At 36.9% G+C, this 16,872-nt stretch overlaps 9 protein-coding genes and 13 long non-coding RNA genes across 22 annotated transcripts; 11 read left to right on the top strand and 11 right to left on the bottom strand.

Annotated features, from left to right (window-relative positions):
• Positions 1-35: 35 nt before the first annotated feature.
• Positions 36-2,536, top strand: ulp2 (SUMO deconjugating cysteine peptidase Ulp2). Its single transcript, NM_001018908.3, has 7 exons — positions 36-78; positions 125-180; positions 239-432; positions 581-1,427; positions 1,497-1,601; positions 1,656-1,892; positions 1,977-2,536. Exons 1-7 carry the CDS (start codon positions 58-60, stop codon positions 2,431-2,433), a joined length of 1,917 nt encoding a protein of 638 aa, NP_593475.2. The 5' UTR covers positions 36-57; the 3' UTR covers positions 2,434-2,536.
• Positions 38-513, bottom strand: SPOM_SPNCRNA.2794. Its single transcript, NR_192162.1, has one exon. It is a non-coding gene; the product is annotated as a non-coding RNA (long non-coding RNA).
• On the bottom strand, positions 927-1,338 carry SPOM_SPNCRNA.2793. Its single transcript, NR_192161.1, has one exon. It is a non-coding gene; the product is annotated as a non-coding RNA (long non-coding RNA).
• On the bottom strand, positions 1,603-1,855 carry SPOM_SPNCRNA.2792. Its single transcript, NR_192160.1, has one exon. It is a non-coding gene; the product is annotated as a non-coding RNA (long non-coding RNA).
• On the bottom strand, positions 2,450-5,222 carry ptr8 (transcription factor TFIIH complex ERCC-3 subunit Ptr8). The gene has a single exon (NM_001018907.3). It carries the CDS (start codon positions 4,980-4,982, stop codon positions 2,568-2,570), a length of 2,415 nt encoding a protein of 804 aa, NP_593474.1. The 5' UTR covers positions 4,983-5,222; the 3' UTR covers positions 2,450-2,567.
• Positions 2,564-2,801, top strand: SPOM_SPNCRNA.2791. Its single transcript, NR_192159.1, has one exon. It is a non-coding gene; the product is annotated as a non-coding RNA (long non-coding RNA).
• Positions 2,961-3,232, top strand: SPOM_SPNCRNA.2790. Its single transcript, NR_192158.1, has one exon. It is a non-coding gene; the product is annotated as a non-coding RNA (long non-coding RNA).
• Positions 3,506-4,979, top strand: SPOM_SPNCRNA.2789. The gene has a single exon (NR_192157.1). It is a non-coding gene; the product is annotated as a non-coding RNA (long non-coding RNA).
• Positions 5,179-5,534, top strand: SPOM_SPNCRNA.2788. The gene has a single exon (NR_192156.1). It is a non-coding gene; the product is annotated as a non-coding RNA (long non-coding RNA).
• Positions 5,314-5,662, bottom strand: SPOM_SPAC17A5.19 (uncharacterized protein; the record flags this gene model as incomplete). Its single annotated transcript, NM_001356027.2, has 2 exons — positions 5,538-5,662; positions 5,314-5,493 (listed from the first exon to the last, which is right to left on the bottom strand). Exons 1-2 carry the CDS (start codon positions 5,634-5,636, stop codon positions 5,314-5,316), a joined length of 279 nt encoding a protein of 92 aa, NP_001343102.1. The 5' UTR covers positions 5,637-5,662.
• Positions 5,663-6,397: 735 nt separating this feature from the next.
• SPOM_SPAC17A5.05C (uncharacterized protein) lies at positions 6,398-7,141 on the top strand (the record flags this gene model as incomplete). The annotated part of the gene is made up of 1 exon (NM_001018906.1): positions 6,398-7,141. One exon carries the CDS (start codon positions 6,398-6,400, stop codon positions 7,139-7,141), a length of 744 nt encoding a protein of 247 aa, NP_593473.1.
• SPOM_SPNCRNA.556 lies at positions 6,436-7,285 on the bottom strand. Its single transcript, NR_150925.1, has one exon. It is a non-coding gene; the product is annotated as a non-coding RNA (long non-coding RNA).
• A 281-nt stretch (positions 7,286-7,566) lies between these two features.
• mde10 (ADAM family peptidase Mde10) lies at positions 7,567-9,319 on the top strand (the record flags this gene model as incomplete). The annotated part of the gene is made up of 2 exons (NM_001018905.2): positions 7,567-8,512; positions 8,584-9,319. The coding sequence occupies 2 exons, from the start codon at positions 7,567-7,569 to the stop codon at positions 9,174-9,176; spliced, it is 1,539 nt and encodes a 512-aa protein (NP_593472.1). The 3' UTR covers positions 9,177-9,319.
• Positions 7,600-9,213, bottom strand: SPOM_SPNCRNA.2787. Its single transcript, NR_192155.1, has one exon. It is a non-coding gene; the product is annotated as a non-coding RNA (long non-coding RNA).
• A 119-nt stretch (positions 9,320-9,438) lies between the features above and the next one.
• rpl301 (60S ribosomal protein L3) lies at positions 9,439-10,684 on the bottom strand. The gene has a single exon (NM_001018904.3). The coding sequence runs from the start codon at positions 10,658-10,660 to the stop codon at positions 9,494-9,496; it is 1,167 nt and encodes a 388-aa protein (NP_593471.1). The 5' UTR covers positions 10,661-10,684; the 3' UTR covers positions 9,439-9,493.
• Positions 9,740-9,981, top strand: SPOM_SPNCRNA.2786. Its single transcript, NR_192154.1, has one exon. It is a non-coding gene; the product is annotated as a non-coding RNA (long non-coding RNA).
• SPOM_SPNCRNA.2785 lies at positions 10,159-10,787 on the top strand. Its single transcript, NR_192153.1, has one exon. It is a non-coding gene; the product is annotated as a non-coding RNA (long non-coding RNA).
• Positions 10,788-11,020: 233 nt separating this feature from the next.
• On the bottom strand, positions 11,021-11,845 carry SPOM_SPNCRNA.759. The gene has a single exon (NR_151132.1). It is a non-coding gene; the product is annotated as a non-coding RNA (long non-coding RNA).
• dbr1 (RNA lariat debranching enzyme Dbr1) lies at positions 11,157-12,995 on the top strand. The gene is made up of 5 exons (NM_001018903.4): positions 11,157-11,438; positions 11,484-11,605; positions 11,651-12,419; positions 12,459-12,583; positions 12,624-12,995. The coding sequence occupies exons 1-5, from the start codon at positions 11,176-11,178 to the stop codon at positions 12,734-12,736; spliced, it is 1,392 nt and encodes a 463-aa protein (NP_593470.3). The 5' UTR covers positions 11,157-11,175; the 3' UTR covers positions 12,737-12,995.
• A 4-nt stretch (positions 12,996-12,999) lies between these two features.
• On the bottom strand, positions 13,000-13,522 carry SPOM_SPNCRNA.2784. The gene has a single exon (NR_192152.1). It is a non-coding gene; the product is annotated as a non-coding RNA (long non-coding RNA).
• Positions 13,084-15,693, top strand: rec25 (meiotic recombination protein Rec25). Its single transcript, NM_001018902.3, has one exon. The coding sequence runs from the start codon at positions 13,110-13,112 to the stop codon at positions 13,560-13,562; it is 453 nt and encodes a 150-aa protein (NP_593469.1). The 5' UTR covers positions 13,084-13,109; the 3' UTR covers positions 13,563-15,693.
• pex6 (peroxin-6) lies at positions 13,602-16,870 on the bottom strand. Its single transcript, NM_001018901.3, has 2 exons — positions 15,321-16,870; positions 13,602-15,266 (listed from the first exon to the last, which is right to left on the bottom strand). Exons 1-2 carry the CDS (start codon positions 16,674-16,676, stop codon positions 13,776-13,778), a joined length of 2,847 nt encoding a protein of 948 aa, NP_593468.1. The 5' UTR covers positions 16,677-16,870; the 3' UTR covers positions 13,602-13,775.
• Between the last annotated feature and the right edge of the window lie 2 nt (positions 16,871-16,872).

Genomic DNA, 16,872 nt, shown 5'->3' with positions numbered 1-16,872 from the left:
TGCCATTGATTAAGTAGTAGGCTTCTCTATCTCGCCAAAACAGGTATGTCATGAAGAATGAGAGATTCCAAAGATGCCGTATGTTATTCTTTTTCGTTTCTTTTTCTTACTAACTATTTTTTAGCTGGATGATAAATCAGGGTCATTCACTAGTCTTCTTCCCCCGTTTGGAAAACAAAGGTTTGACTTTACCTCGTCTTTTAATTCACATTCCTATATTAATATTTTTACAATCTAGAGGTACTAGCCCAAATGATGCTATTCCTATTAAGAGCCCGCTAGAAAGGCTAGCGAATAGTGTAACATCCCCGGAAAAGCCAACGGTTCGAACTGCTATACAGAAGGATTCACCAAGGCGGAAGCAGATAGATGATGATCAAACACCTCCTAAGCACTTAAAACGCTCTTTTCAAAATGTTACAGTGGTTTCTCGTAAGTCGCAACTTTTTTGCTCTGATCCATGTGTAAAGCATGAGGAAATGCAAAATGTTTAGAACAATTCCTCTTCTTCAGTATCAATAATTGATTTTTTAAAATAAAAACTAACTTATTTTTGCCTCTTTTTGGCTACTTTGTTTAGCACGAAAAAAGAAAACAATTGATGTGGTCGAGCTGCCTTTCACAAAAGGGGGTTATGGAGGTTTTTACGATCCTAGGCCTGGGTGTTTAAAATTTACTACCCATGAAATAAATGTTTCTTACACAGATACTAGCATTCCAGTCATTCACATCCCTGTCCAATTGTTGAAGCGGTGTTGCTGGCTTCAAGGATGGAGAGACAATTTGGTGGAATCTCCAGTACATGCTATTCATTTAACCTTAAAAAATAGAGATATGAAAAGAATTACGATAGGTGATTCTGCCAGTTTATTATTTTTATACAACCCATTACATGTAGAATCCGCTAGAGCTGGCCTTGATCTTTTGGACCAATCTGACTTTTCTTTAACATCTCCTAGTTCGGCTAAAGAATTTAAACAATTATTGACTTTAAAACAATCCACGATCATCCCTCGCACTCCCCAGAAAACTGTAAGGTCAATTGTTAAACAGACCTCGTCTCCACATTCCTCAAAAATGCCTAAACATTCCCTTCCATCCTCGCCAACTCCATTTAATTCCAATTCTGGTGACTCTCTTCTTTCCAGGATTAAAAATTCGAACCAGTCATCGTCAGAGCGTCCAACGGCAAATAACGGAGCTCAAGAGCAAAATCAGTCATCAAGTTCTGCTGGAAACACTTCCAATGACTTTTCAACTTTATGTTCTCAAGGTTCTGATAAAACACTTCTGTCTGATGCATCTTGTACCACTATTCTCGTATATCCGTTTTCTGGAACAAATTCAATTGCCATTACTAATACCGACCTTACAAGACTCAATGAGGGAGAATTTTTAAACGATACTATTGTTGATTTTTATTTGAGGTAAGTTTTTTTTTTTTTTTTTTTTTTTTTTTTTTGGAATCTTCGCTTCTTTTAACCTCAAAAATTTAGATATTTATACTGTAAATTACAAACACAAAATCCTTCTTTGGCCAATGACACTCATATTTTTAACACATTTTTCTATAATCGTCTTACTTCAAAAGATAAAGATGGGTATGTAACAGGCTTTACTTCTATCAATTATTTGATCACTAATGGGTAATATAGCAAGCGGCTAGGTCATAGAGGAGTTCGAAAGTGGACTCAAAAAGTTGACCTTTTCCATAAAAAATACATTATTGTTCCTATCAATGAAACATTTCATTGGTATCTAGCTATTATCTGCAACATTGATCGATTAATGCCTGTGGACACAAAACTGGAAGAGCAGGATGAAATAGTTATGTCGTCTGTGGAACAACCGTCTGCTTCAAAGACTAGACAAGCAGAATTAACGAGCAATAGGTATGTTAAAGGTTTACAATTTTATTGATTAAAAGGAAAAATATATCATAAATCATTTGATTCAGTTTACTAAGTTAATTATAGTCCAGCAATTTTGATTTTTGATTCTTTAGCAAATCTTCATAAAGGAGCATTAAATTACTTACGTGAATATTTACTGGAAGAAGCTTTCGAAAGGAAAAATGTACATCTTAAGTCCACTGATATACGGGGGTTTCATGCAAAAGTCCCGCAACAAAGCAATTTTTCTGATTGTGGTATATATGCGTTACATTTCGTCGAACTATTTCTTGAAACTCCTGAGCAAGTGATAGCCAATACTTTAGATAAATCTCTTAGACGGACGGATGCTAAAAACTTCGACCAACAGTGGAACCTTCAAAAGATTAACACGATGAGATGCGATTTGAAGGGTTTAATTCGCCGTCTGTCAACTGAGTGGTCGTCTAACAATGAACGACAATCGCTTAGCAGCGGAAGCAACGATGAAGAAGATAAAGAAAATGATGATGATTTGGCAATATTGCCAATCACAAATTAGAATTTACAAGGGAATTAGGGAAATCATAATTTCATATTAAAACTTAACGAAAGCATTATTATCAAAAATTTTAGCGTAGAAAAATCAACAAAATTCATGTCTATATCGTGTGTATGCTAGCATGTATAACTTCGCTAGCGACGTTTAGTATACAGGTGCTTCCGAAATAAGGCATGATGTTCTTTACTGTCCTTTTTCAGCTGTTTATTAGCACTCTTGTTATATTCCACGTATGCCATATTGTCGGCACCAGCCAATGTACTTAAAGAACCACTAGAACGTTTAGCTTTCGCCGGTGCTCTAGAGAGACTTCTGGATCCAAAGCTAGTATCCTCACCGTCATCCAAATCAGCTGCTTCTTCATTTTGTAGCAATACTTCCTGCAAAAGCTCAAGTCTCTCCGCTTTGGAGGCGTAAGCCAAATTTGGCAAGTTCTCCATACCCTTTAAATTAGTGATGACTTTAAAAGCATAGCCTTGGTCAATTAAAAATGCTTGCCGTTTACTGGAATAATACATTTCCTGAGTGTCTTTAGATACCAAGCTATAGAAAAATGCGTTAAAGCCTTCATCATTTCGTCGCTTGGCACGAAGAATACGCCCCAAACGTTGAGCTTCTTGACGCCTAGAACCATAATGAGAAGAAATCTGAATCAAACAGGTTGCTTCAGGAAGATCAATAGACGTATCACCAACTTTAGAAAGGAAAATGGTATTTACAAGTTCATTATACTGGAAATTTTCCAAAATCCTCATTCTTTCCTGCTGTGGAGTTCCACCATAAATAAAATATTTGCCTAATTTTATTGCATAAGCACGCAAAGCATAGACATTGTCTGAAAAAACGATAATTTTATCACCACGTTTTTCGTGATAATCGATGAGGAATTGACAAGCCTGAAATTTTTTAGGATTCATGATATAAAGTAGCATTCTTTTTCGGGAGTTTTCTCGAAGATATTCATTATAAAACTCAGTGGTCATCGCGCACCAAACTTCGGCGCATTGAACCTTAGCGATGTGACCTTTTTGTGCCAAATCCATCCAATTTGCTTCGTACATTTTAGGCCCAATCAAAAAATTTAAATCATCAATTTTATCATCCTCACGAACTAACGTAGCAGTTAACCCAAGCTTTGTGTGAGCGGCAATTGTGGTGACAACTCGCCGAAACATGGCAGCAGGAACCACATGTACTTCGTCTAATAGGATAAACCCCCATTCACGTCCCGTAAGAAAATCCATCATTTTTTGAGAATCATAGGATCTATTCCTGGTATTGGCAACCATTGAGTACGTGGAGACAACCACACCTGCTTCGCTGTGAAACCGTTCTTTGTGATCAGCAGTAAAAACCGCAATGTGATCAGGCTTGATGTTGCTCCACTGTAAAAATTGTTGACGCCATTGCATTACCGAAACAGAACTGGTGCAAAGCACGATTACTGATTTTTTGATAGTACAAGCCGCTGTGATACCAACCAAGGTTTTACCAGCTCCACATGGTAATACAATAATTCCACTTCGAGCTCTACCATTTCCAAACATTTTACTAAGACTCTTTTCTTGGTATGGACGAATTTGAGTGCTTGGCTTAAGGTCTATAGGAAGATCTGGATTGATGTTGTCATTACGAAAATCGTACTCTTCCAATAAGGGATAATCAATCTCTGCACATCTCTTCTTGATAGTTTCCACTGAAGAGTGCTTAATTTCGAAAAGATGAACGGCATCTTCATCATCTTCCTCTTCCTGTAAGCCTACTACTGCCGAAAACAGTTCATCAGATGAACTTTTCTCAGCAGTTTCTTTTGAGGAATCATTGGTGATATCTTTTTTGTCTTCCACATTATCTTCATTGGAAGGCTTTGAAGACTTCTGCTTGCTAGACTGGGTAGAATAATCGATTCGAAGAGGGCCTATGACAGGATCTCTTAATAACAGTCGTAAAACACTTGCATCTCCACTTTCAATAAAATATCTGTTTTTCTTCAAGACCAGTTTGACCTTACCGTAAGAGACAGTACAAGCGCGGATAAAGTCTACGATAGAAGGAGGAATTGGGGTTTTTGAAAGTCTATCAAGGACTGCTATTATATCTTCAGTTTTTAACCCAACGCTAACAGCAGCATAAAGTGAATATGCAGTAATTCTATACTCATGAATGAAAGCGGGTCGAGAAACTGGCTCTGAAATTGTTACCAAGAAGTCGATAGCTTGCTCAGCCAATGGGCTGAATGCTTCAAGGATAATTCTACCATCAATTGGATTAATCCAAAGTGGCCTAGCCGTATGATCCAATTTTAAACCTAGTAAATTAGAAAAATCGTTTTGGCCAAACATAGCAGAAATCCCAGATTGGCGGGCTTCATTGCTATTAGTCGTGGTTTGTGCTTTAGTTTTATTGTTGTTTATACGAATCCTGGGTGCAGGCTTGTAAGAATCATCATCCTCTTCACCGTAATTGTCAACATCGCTGTAATCGCTATATTCTTCTAAATCCTCGTCAGGTGTCCCTTCCCTTGCATTATTTTTTCTCTTTAGGCTCATTATTTAATATGAAATGTTTATAAATAGCTAATGACTCAAACTCTTTGAAAATGAGTTGCCGTATGGCAATAATAATTTGCAGCAGTAAACGACAAACCAAGATGCGAGGCCAATCAAAAGAAATTTAAAGCAACAACTCTCAACTGATTATTAAGTTTCGTAACTTTTCAGCTGTCACTTTTAAATTTATAAGCACAAAAGAAAAGGAGGTTCTCCTGTGGGTGTGTGTGTGTTAATGGCAAATCACTAGTAAGATGAAGCGATTGTTAGTACCACCAAAATACTATCATTTTAATCGAAAAATATAATAAATCTAAATTTTATCTTGGGATTAATCACTTTTGCTAGGTAATAAGGGTGAAGAGGCAGAGTACCCTGGTGCAATTCGTTTAAGCTTTTCAAGACGCTCTACTTCAAGATTTTTTTTCCAGTTTTGATAATTTTCTGTTAATTCTTCATCTGTGGGTAATTTGGTTGACATAACATCTACATCTTCAAGATTTATTCGAGGCTAAAATAGCTTGATTAGTATATAAATTGGCATCCCAAACATACAATTGTATTTACGCCATTCTGTAATAGATTAATTGACTCCTCTGGGAAGGGAGGTATTTCAGGTATTAGATTTTTATTCGGTATTCGACGAAGCGACATTATTAAGTAAGAAAGGTCTTATAGGCAAAGGTTAGGTGTATACCAGTGCTAACATTAGCATGCGCAATGGATTCGTAAACTTGATTCTTTAATTCGAATGAACATCTACTTTATGATACGAAACTCATTTGAAATTTTCACTGTTAAACAATCATTTCGTCAACAAACGTGTTTACAATAACCTTATTGTTAAGATGTATCAATAAATCATAACTGAAACCAAAAAACTAACGAAAGATACATACAATGCACAAACTAAATAAAAAATTATTTATTTGTGATTTGTATGCTTATGCTGTCGTGAATCGAGATTTGTTTTAGTCAAATTTTCATGTTAGTTGAATTTATCCGGTTTGTACTAAGTTCAGTATACCTACTACATAAGAAATCTCATCTTTCGTTCATTTCATTGACATATCTCCTTTTATTTTATATCATTTCTATTTCTACGACTTTACTTATAAAACTTAAAGTAGTAAGGACGGTGGAATATCGAGAACAAGTCGTTTGTGCGAATTCGTGATGCATATTGAATAAACTCGGTTAACTCACCATTTTCTTGTCAAATTGGGTATCTTGATAAATTATATTTAAATTTTTTTTTTGCTTTTTGCATCGTCGCGTGAAAAAACAAAAAAAAAGAAAAACGAATACCAAATTTAGAATTTGCAGTTAATTAATTCAAAATAATTTATTACTTTATTAACACTGTGAGAGATTTGACATCTGGAATACATTATTTCTTTACCCCATAATTAAAAATGAGTTGGCGTCCTACTCATTCAGTCAGAAATGCTCCTTACTCAATGAGAGATAACTATGCGCAAGGCGTAGATGTTTATTACAAAAAGGTAGGAGGGACTTATCGAAATTTGCATTTTCGGGGATTACGACTTTTGCTATTGCAGTGCTTAAGTCATTTTTGGGATCATGATGAAAAGTTTAAAAGTCACGGATTGCATGTTATAGATTTGGCATGTGGAAGTGGGGAAGTTTCAGAAACAGTTATAGAATGGGAGCATTTAGGGAGGGAACTGGGTATACATGGAGGAGCTTTTAAAGTCCGTAAAGAAATTTCTATACGTTCTATTCCACCAGAATTACCTCCTTTTGAGCTTATAGCTACGGACCCATTTACTTTAGAAGCCTACACAAATCGCATTGGTAAGCCATGCTTAACGCTAAACTTTCAGGATATTGCTGATGAAAAACTACCTCCAAGTAGCGCTGAAGATGGCATATATGACCTTGTAATATGTTCTTTTGCTCTTCATTTACTTACAGAACCATCTAAACTATTCTCTACTTGTTATGCCTTATCTGTTCAATGTCGCTGGCTTTTAGTCTTGGGTCCTCACAAAAAACCTGAATTGAAACCTGAATGGGGTTGGGATGCTTGGAATATAGACACCTGGTGTCCTTTGGGGTATGGTATCTCTCATGATTATGTCTTAGAAAGGGTGCATGCTCGATTTTTTAAAAGCCGAAATTTAATTGACGGTTAAATCTGATGAGTTTCTGGAGGGCTTTTTTAAAAAAAGATCATAGCTTTCACTAGATGTATCGCTTTATGTGATTTTTTTTGTTCTATTTTTGTTTTTTCTCTTTTGCTTTTCTTTGTTTTATGCAAGGGTCATGTTGTTATTAAGCTTCCTTTGAAAAAATAAAAAAAAGAGAAATCCTTGGGTACGCGTAATTCCTGCTTCTTCTAAAATTTATTATTTCCACATTTTTTATTAATTCGTTATAGTTAAAACTACTGTTTTTTGACGTGCATTAAGTACCAACTTTTTTCTTCAAGTACTACGCGAATGTAAACAAACAAACGTGCAATTGGCAAACCACCCAGCTTTTGCTTGGAAGATAATCTGGCAAGAATTTAGCTTTTTTGACAGGAAAGCTCTTTTTAAAAAAGAATATATGATATACTATGCGGCTCGTTTTACTGTTTTCGTGTGTTTTGGCGGTATCATCATACGCTGAGATTATTTTAGCACATTCTGACGAGAATTTACTTTCTCGTACTAAAAACAATCTAAGTAAATGGAATGAAAACAGGCTGTATGATTATGGATCTAAATCTACCATGTCTCTTCCCGTCAGTTCGTTATTTCCTGCACTTCAAACCTTATGGATAGGTGTTGTAGCTGACTGTTCATATGTTACTCATTTTACGAGTCGCATGGAAGCCAAAAAACATATTTTTCAGGAATTTGAAGGTGTTTCAACCCTTTATGAAGATTCTTTTAATATCAACGTTCAAATCCATAGTTTAATTCTTCCTTCAGCACACGATTGTTCAGCTAATGTTGTTGATCGACCTGAAATCAGCATGTCTCCGCGCATCTCTATAGAGGAAAAGCTAGAAATTTTTAGTAAATGGAAGTATGAATCTCCAGGCAATAATGTTTTTGAAGCAATTTCACCACATGAGCGAGAATCATTTCCATCGGAACCCCAGGTTTCGGTATTGTTTACTAGCTCTGTCAAAAGAAGCCCTCATGGAGTATCTTGGTTTGCTACTATTTGTTCCGAAACGCACATTGAAAATGAATGGCATGTTGGACCATTAAGTGTTGTGTCCGCTTACCCAAATGACAGGTTAGTTGTCGCGCACGAAATAGGACACATATTGGGTTTGATTCACGACTGCAATAAAAAATCTTGTGGGGATCATTCGGAGGCTTGTTGCCCACTTTCCAGTTCGCTTTGCGATGCTCAAGAATTATATATAATGAACCCCTCTAACTCATACACATATGCCAACCTTAGATTCAGTGATTGTTCTATTTTGCAATTACACTCTTTGGTAGAAAAGAAATATGTATCACTTTCGTGCCTTTCCAAACCTTCTGAAAAGTCTGTTTTACGACTTGGTAAGTGGAAGCCTTTGTTAGTTTGCTCGTTATTCATTTCGATTGTGATATTTTAACTAACATTATTTAAGGAACATGTGGAAACGGCATCGTTGAAGATGGTGAAGAATGCGATTGTGGAGAGGATTGTGAAAATAACCCTTGTTGCGACGGGAAAACATGTAAGCTTACGAAAGGTTCATTGTGTGATGACCAGCAGGATGCCTGCTGTTATCAATGTCATTTTAAAAATGCCGGTACTTTATGTAGGCAATCAACAAACCCTTGCGACAAGCCTGAATTCTGTACAGGAATATCATCCAAGTGTCCCGTAGATGAAAACTGGGATGATGGAAGGATTTGTCAAGATAGTCTAGGGATGGGCTCGTGTGCATCTGGTGTTTGTACATCTGCGTCACGTCAATGCAAGAAACTTACCAACTTTAGCAGTTTGTCGTGTCATTCTGATAGTTGTAAGGTGTCTTGTCAAAACGAAGACGGAACTTGTTTTATCAGCGCCAAAGACTACATTGATGGGACTCGATGTCGCGGCGGTTTATGCTATAACGGCGTTTGTGTTCCCATCGAAGGATCTTCGGCTTCATGGTCTAAACAACCATCGCTTTTTTGTGCTTCAGGTACTATGCTAATATCGTTAGCCGTAATAGCATGGTTTTTCTGGTGAACGCCTTTTCGTTTCTTTTGCAATCATCTACCTTATATAATTTGTAAAGCATAGCATCGTTGATAGACTCTATACATTCATCAAACTTACAGGATAATAAAAATACCTGTTTTCATAACCCCAACATTTATGCCTAAAAGAATAACCCATATTTAGAAAGCATAGTAAAAGTTGCGAAAATAAATAAATCGTCAATTATTATGTTACTACAACGCATCTCATTCTACAAGTATTTTTCTAAAGTTTTACAACATGCTACGCGTTATTAAAAGGGATCCCGACAAATTTTATTCAGCTTTTTCAAAACAAGACAAAGTTTAAGCAACATCCTTCTTGAGAGTACCCAAGAATTGCTTGGCTTCGGCAGGAGTTTGGAAACGACCATGACCAAACTTGGAAGCAGTGTCGATCCATTTGAGGGAGACAGGCTCCAAAGCCTTACGAGAGGTGTGAGTAAGAAGAGACTTGCGGAGGGTCAAGACACGCTTAACGGGGCCAGGAGTGGCACCATTCAACATGACAAAGTCATTCTCAACAACACCATAACGAACGAAACCACCCATAGGAGTGATACGCTTCTCAGTGGCATCAAAATCGGTGGAAGCATTCTTGGCATCATCACCAGCACCAATGCGGTAGATCTTGGAGTTCAATTGAGTACGGTGCATGTAACCAGCGTTACCAGCACGAGCAACAGTCCATTGGACGTTGGCAGGGTGCCAAGCACCGATACAAGCAACCTTACGAAGACCACGATGAGTCTTACGGGGAAGACGCTTGGTACCCCAACGGGCAGTAGTACCCTCGTTACCCTTACCTCTGGTGACACCAATAACATCGATCATTTCGTTTTGCTCAAAGGTAGACTTAATGTCAACAGTCTTCTCAAAGTGCTCACGGGCCCATTCAACCTTGTCGGCGACGGATCCACCATTGACTTGAATTTCCATAAGATGGGCCTTCTTTTGGGCAAGAGGAGTCTTGCGGATTTGAGTGTGAGCGAGAACACGAACGACAGAGCAGTACTTCTTGATACGCTCGAGCTCACGGTTGATGGATTGAGTGCTCTCAGCATACTTCTTGGCATACTTGGTGAAAGCCTTCTTCTTGCTCTTGAACCAGTTCTTGTAGAAGCGACGCTTGACTTCTTCAGACAAGTGCTCGGCCCAAACGGTGGTGAGAGAACGAAGACCACGAGGAGTCTCGACATAACCAACGACACCGACAACAACCATAGGGGGAGTTTCGATAACGGTGACGGCCTCAAGGATCTCACGCTTGTGCATCTTGGAACCAGGACGATCAAGATCACGAACAATGTGAGTCATACCAGCCTTATAACCGAGGAAAGCGGTCAAGTGGACAGGCTTAGAGGCATCGTCCTTGGGGAAAGCCTTCACTTTTCCACGTTGACGGGAAGCACGTTTACGAGGCAAAAAGCCAAGAGAACCGTGACGAGGTTGTTCGAACTTACAGTGAGACATGACAACGGCCACTTAGTTGGTTATGGAACGACATTTTGCTGAACAAATTTTGGACTTCAACACATTGTGACTGTTCTTTTTAGGGTAGGGTTCTCTGATTGCACTCATGTTGTTACTTTTGTGTACAAAAGTGATAATTAGGAAGCTTTTACATACCAGATATTTTTTTTTGCTCTTGTTAGTCTTCTTTCTTTTACACATAAAAAGTAGTCATTTTTGGTTTTTGCTTCAGCCAAGACTATTCTGCGCTATTAAAGCGTTGCATTTCACACGCTCTCCAAGTGAAATTTTGTTACCCCAAACACAGCTCTTCTATCTGTAAACAATAGCTCTACTTAGTTGACAATTCATCAAATAGTCATGAAATAGATTATTTAGTTATTTTATTGAAAAAATTAATTTACATTTCAAAATTATTGTTATAAGTGAGCTGAACTTTTAAACACTCGTTTGCAATGGTCATCTAATTCATGTCGTACTTTGCAAGATTAAAACCACCACCTGCCTTCCTAAAAATGCGCGTTGGCGTGCAAGGATGTTGTCATGGGATTTTAGATAATCTGTACATATTAGCGGAAAAAAGAAAAGTAGATTTGTTAATTATCGGAGGGGATTTCCAAGCTTTGCGAAATGTATCAGACTATCATGGTATATCAATGCCTCCAAAGTTCAAGCGACTAGGCGATTTTTTTAACTACTATAATGGTAGAAATAAAGCACCGATACTAACAATATTCGTTGGTGGAAATCATGAAGCCAGTAACTATTTGGATGAACTGTAAGTGGACGAAACTAAGACGTGCTATTAACAATGCGCCAACAGGCCTTACGGAGGATGGGTAGCCCCAAACATATATTATATGGGAAGATCTTCAGTAATTAACGTCGGTGGTTTACGAATCGCCGGTATTAGCGGTATTTACAGTGCAATGGATTACAAAAAAGGTATAAAAAAATTGGTTTAAGATAGCAGTCAGTAACATATAATAGGACGTTATGAAGGGCTTCCGTACAATTATAAAATGCTAAAGAGTATTTATCACACCCGGGAATTTGACGTTCTGAGCCTAAAGTCATTACAAAAGCCCATCGATATATTCCTTTCGCACGATTGGCCGCGGGGAATAGAGCAGCATGGAGATGTTGCAAAGCTTTTAAGACATAAACCTTTCTTCCGGAATGAAGTTGAGAGAAATGACTTGGGTTCGCCTGCCTTAGAAGAGCTTTTGGTTGAATTAAAACCAAGATATTGGATGGCCGCGCATCTTCATACAAAATTTACCGCTGTGGTTCACCATAATTCTCAGGAGGATGATGGCAAATTATCTTGTTCTTCAAAAGATGTAACCTCATCTGGTTTTAGCATGAAAGGATTGAACGAACCTTCTCAAGAAAGACTTCCCGTCGAGAAAGAACAAAACGACAAGTCGGATGAGGAAGGATCTAATAACGAACAGGAGGAGAAACAGGACAAAAAACAATCAACTAACAGGGATTTGTGTCGAAAAGAGTCTTGTAAGAAGGAACCTTCTTTATCGTCCTCTGATCAAGTCACAAAATTTTTAGCCTTAGACAAATGTCTACCTAGGAGATCTTATTTTGAAGTTGTCGAAATTGAACCAGTTGAGATCCCAGATAGTGGGGCCCCATATATGCAGTACGACTCTGAATGGCTAAGTGTGCTTCGCGCAATGCATCCGTTTCAATCGCATACAATTGAGCAAGATCCTCCACTTCCTTCTCTAGAAGTTGTCAAAACGTAAGCATTGAATTACTTACATCCTCTGACGTTTGATAGGTTAAAAAGAAAAGAGGAAATATGGGTTGATGAAAACTTGGTTAAAAAAGACAAGTTAGGAATTCCTAGGAACTTTTGTCAAACTGCCCCTCCGCATTCAAGAGATATTACTGAAAATATGCAACGTAAGTTTTCATCCATGTCGATGTTTCTAATACCATTTAGCTTCTTCATATATAAACCCTCAGACGGTTGCCTTTGAAATACTGATCGGTTTAAAAGAAAGGACGGTTGATTCTCCTCCTCCAGTAAAAAATCCAAACGAAATTGTACTATAACATGGTTAAAAATCTTGTGTAATACTGACCTCTTTCCAATACGCATAGTGGTCATTCAATATAATAAACAGTTTACTTGACAATGCTTGACTACGAAATAAGCCTTATAAATAATAGAAGTATTTTATTACATAAAAGAATTACCATTACGCGTGCTTTCTTTTCAACAATCGAACAACCAAATTATTCTCTTTGGTTACAAGCAAAAGTAAATTTGCATTCGAGAAATAATAATAAATAATATTGATTTCAATTATCTTAAATTTCTTTCAATAATCACTCTTATTTGTCGTTACCAATGCGACCCTCATTTTAACTTATTAGTATTTGTAAACGAATTTCAATCCAACCGCGAACATAGTCGGATTTAAAAATGGTTAAAGGAAGTGTCACCAATACAAGTAGCATTGTAAAACAGTTTGAAAAATCATCCATAAAACATGAAACTGAAACAATTGCCTTTGCTAAACAGTTTATCAATGAATGTATACGCGAATTTCAAGAACAGAAGGATAATGTAGTAGAAGAGAAAAATACTGATCAAAATCACCAGAATCAAAATCAGGAGGGCGTAATAATTGAGATATATCAAGAACTATTACAGAAAGTTGATTTGATTTCGAGCGAATTAAGGCAGAATCTCTCTTCCCTCCAACTTCGTTTTCAAGAGGTTGAGAGAGACACCGGACATGATCTATTAAATGTTCTCAATTCTTTATCTCAAGAAGCCCGTTTGGCTCAAAAAGTATTAGAAGAAGATGGATCGCAGCAAGGGTCTCAGCTTATACAAGGGCTGCTAACGTGTTTTCAATCTACTGGTAATTGAATAAGCTAAATTACGATTGAAACTCAAAGCTAAATTTATTCCAACTCTACTACTTTTTCATCTAAATGTTATTAATTGTCTAACCTTAAATCATCAATCTCAAATTCTAAAAAAAATAACAGCATTCTTTTAAACCCATTTCAAAACTTAATCAAAAATTATTAACACTCTAATCATTGCGTTAATCATCATAACTCGACGGCAATCTCAAAGTTAGCTGAATTGATGCCTCACCATTTCGTAGCGATGCAACTCTTGTTCTGATATACTGGGTCTTAGTTTCTTCAAGGAAGTAAGAAAATCTTCTTTTGTTATTCTTAACTCTAGGGAATCTTGATTTTCATTACGTTTAAAGAATTCTTCAGTAGAAAGGTCCGTGCCTGATGCTTGAATAAGTAAATCTATCTCATTTGTCTTTCTCTTAATCGCTGAAAGGACCGCATCCGAACAAAGTGCATACATATCGGCTCCCGTAAAGTTTGGATGACAGTTTTTCGCAATTTCGTTAAGGTCGATTGTTTCATCCAGCTTGAAAGTTTTAGTCAAGGCTCGTAACATACTTGCTTTTGACTCTTCAGATTTGTTAATTCCAAGGTACACTAATTTGTCGAATCGACCTGGTCTAAGAAGAGATGGGTCTAAAAGATCAGGTCTGTTGGTGGCCCCTATAACAAATACATACTTATTATTATCTTTTGAAATACTATCAAGCTCGGCCAACAGCTGACTCACTACACGATCCATAACGTTTCCGCTGTCACTAGAGTTACCTCTGTGAGGAGCAATGGAATCAAGTTCATCAAAAAAAATAACACAGGGTGAAGAGTTTCTTGCCTTCTCGAATACATTTCGAACATTGGCTTCTGACTCACCGACATACATATTTAGCAATTCTGGACCTTTGATGCTAACAAATTCTAATGATAATTCAGTTGCAACAGCCTTAGCCAAAAGGGTCTTTCCAGTACCTGGTGGCCCATAAAGAAGTACGCCTGAACGAGGTTTCAATCCTTGAGAAAACAGCTCTGGGAATTGAAGTGGTAATTGCAGGGTATCCCTCAAAACAGTTTTTGCTTCCTCTAATCCACCGATGTCATCCCAATTAACCTTAGGGACAGTAAAAATGGTATTCGATTTTTCTTTACGGATGCGATTAATTGAAACGTCCACGTCTTGCTCTGTAATTATTGGCCCCGATAAAATAATAGAATCATTATCGTAACCAGTTCTCTTTATTCTGTCTACGGCAGCTTTAGTCATATGATCTGGTAAACATTCAAGCTCGCCAAAAGACATTGAATTAGTTTTTAGAGCCACGTCTTTCAAAGATATTCTTTTGTCAATTATAACATTATTTGCATAAATTTTTAAAAGTTCCAAACGTTCATCCATCTCAAGTTCAGAAAATTTTAACTCAAAAAATGATTCTGAAAGAATTTCATACGGTATTTTTTCAATTGAATGGCATGTTCCGATAACAATATATCTACCTTGAGGAGATTTAACCAGATCAATTTTCGACAATAATATTTGAATACTCTTTGAACCAGGTACTATGTTCCCTTCATCCGAAGATATAGAGAGTACATCTAAGTCCTTTACAAAAATGATAGCACAGGGAGACTTAACAACATTTTGCACAAACATGTCAAGCTTAGCTTCTAAATGATCTGCAGTTGCGTCAGCAAATTCGTAAGAAGAAATCTAGAAAACAGTTAGAATGGAATCAAAAAAGAGTTGGGATTAATTGAAACTTACCGTAAAAACAGGTGCACTAAAAAGAGAAGCAACTTCTTCTACTGCCTTTGTTTTTCCCGTAAATGGGTTTCCATGAAGCAGAAAAAAAGGATTAAACCCAGGAACTTGTTGAGGATCAAAAAAAGCTCTGCAGAATCTTAATAGTTTTTGGGAAGGAGGATGTACTTTAACAAAATTTAGAAGAGGTTTCCTAAGGCTGGGAAGAAGTCTGTGGGAAAGTTGAGTGTCAAGCACGATTGAGGTATCCTCATTGGTATAGTAAATGTTATAAGTATTTAAAGGATCTATTTCTTCAACAGAGTACCATATATAAGCGTCGGTATTCCTTGTAAGCTCTAATATATCAACTGAATCTGAATTAGCCATTAACGAATTTATAGGTACACAAAATATTTGTTTGCTTTGTAAGAAAACTTTTTGTTTAACTTGTTGTACAACACAAAGGTTAGCGGCTTTTAGAAGCTTTTCAGAAAAGCAGGATTGAGTTGGAATAGTACGAAGTGAGATTCTTGAAGCGATCCCGACAGATGGCCCACGAGCGACAAGAAATGCCTCTGTACCTTCCTCGGATATAACAGATTCGTTGAATTCATCAAAATAATGAAGAGAAGGCGAAAGCTGTACACTATCATGTTCAGTATCAGATTTTATCGAAGCAATTCCATAGACATTTTTTCCATCTGACAAGCGAAGGCTTATTGGGCAACCATTTTTTTTACCAACATTGAATAATAATTCAAAAGGAACATGAATTAAAGAGCAGTTTTGTAAGCACCATTGTATTTCAGTATGTACTTTTGATGGACGAATGACCAACTCAGCATCTGTTTCGGTTTTTCCTCGTTTAAATGATGAAATATTTTTTTCATTGGATGCTAAAAAAGTAAAACTATCTTTTCTTTCAATAACAAATTTCGTTTCTGAATCCACAACTCCATGTCGAACAGGTTGACAAACTTGTACCAAAATATTTTGGTTAATAAAATCGCTTTCCATTAAAATAGCATTTCTCCCTTTAATCCTTTCAATTATTGCATCCTGATCTTGTGAATTGTCATCTATAACAATCAACTGCACAAAATCCAGTTTGACAGGTGCAATTGTCGATATGTACAAGGCATCAGCCAGTAAGTTATCATAACCAGAAATTTCAACAGTACCATCCTCCAGATCTTCATTATTAATTGGTAAAAATATGCGACCAGCGATTGTAGGATTAGTGGTCATGTAAACATAAGCAGAGTGTTCCTCGAAACCTGGCAACGCTTTCTTGAGCCATAAATATGAAACCCATGCTTGCTTGCTTTCATCTAACTTTGGCAACGGCTTTGCAAGTGTGCAAATGCGATTTTCCATAAAGTAGTTTTCCGTCCTGCAGTATGAATATTTAAAATAAAACGTTGATACAGTTGAAGGCAGGAAATGCGACGATTTTTAAAATCGATCCCAAAAAATATGCACAAACATATAACTATTTATGAAAAAAGAGTATTTATATTTGTATCAATTAGATGCACAAATATTTACAACGAAATTATATTTTGTTGGTTGC

This window comes from Schizosaccharomyces pombe (assembly GCF_000002945.2).
Source record: "Schizosaccharomyces pombe strain 972h- genome assembly, chromosome: I".
NCBI classification, from domain to species: Eukaryota; Fungi; Ascomycota; class Schizosaccharomycetes; order Schizosaccharomycetales; family Schizosaccharomycetaceae; genus Schizosaccharomyces; species Schizosaccharomyces pombe.
Note: the sequence above shows the minus strand (reverse complement) of the source record. Positions and strands in the feature narration are given on the sequence as shown.

Excerpts from the sequence above, each read along its gene's own strand:
- rpl301 (NM_001018904.3), bottom strand. The coding sequence starts at position 10,660 with ATGTCTCACTGTAAGTTCGAACAACCTCGTCACGGTTCTCTTGGCTTT.
- rec25 (NM_001018902.3), top strand. The coding sequence starts at position 13,110 with ATGGTTAAAGGAAGTGTCACCAATACAAGTAGCATTGTAAAACAGTTT.
- dbr1 (NM_001018903.4), top strand. The coding sequence starts at position 11,176 with ATGCGCGTTGGCGTGCAAGGATGTTGTCATGGGATTTTAGATAATCTG. Across the intron at positions 11,439-11,483 it reads AGTAACTATTTGGATGAACT|GCCTTACGGAGGATGGGTAG; the intron begins GTAAGTGGACGA and ends ATGCGCCAACAG. Across the intron at positions 11,606-11,650 it reads TGCAATGGATTACAAAAAAG|GACGTTATGAAGGGCTTCCG; the intron begins GTATAAAAAAAT and ends AACATATAATAG.
- pex6 (NM_001018901.3), bottom strand. The coding sequence starts at position 16,676 with ATGGAAAATCGCATTTGCACACTTGCAAAGCCGTTGCCAAAGTTAGAT. Across the intron at positions 15,267-15,320 it reads TTAGTGCACCTGTTTTTACG|ATTTCTTCTTACGAATTTGC; the intron begins GTAAGTTTCAAT and ends ACTGTTTTCTAG.
- ulp2 (NM_001018908.3), top strand. The coding sequence starts at position 58 with ATGAGAGATTCCAAAGATGCC. Across the intron at positions 79-124 it reads TGAGAGATTCCAAAGATGCC|CTGGATGATAAATCAGGGTC; the intron begins GTATGTTATTCT and ends ACTATTTTTTAG. Across the intron at positions 181-238 it reads CCCCCGTTTGGAAAACAAAG|AGGTACTAGCCCAAATGATG; the intron begins GTTTGACTTTAC and ends TTTACAATCTAG.
- ptr8 (NM_001018907.3), bottom strand. The coding sequence starts at position 4,982 with ATGAGCCTAAAGAGAAAAAATAATGCAAGGGAAGGGACACCTGACGAG.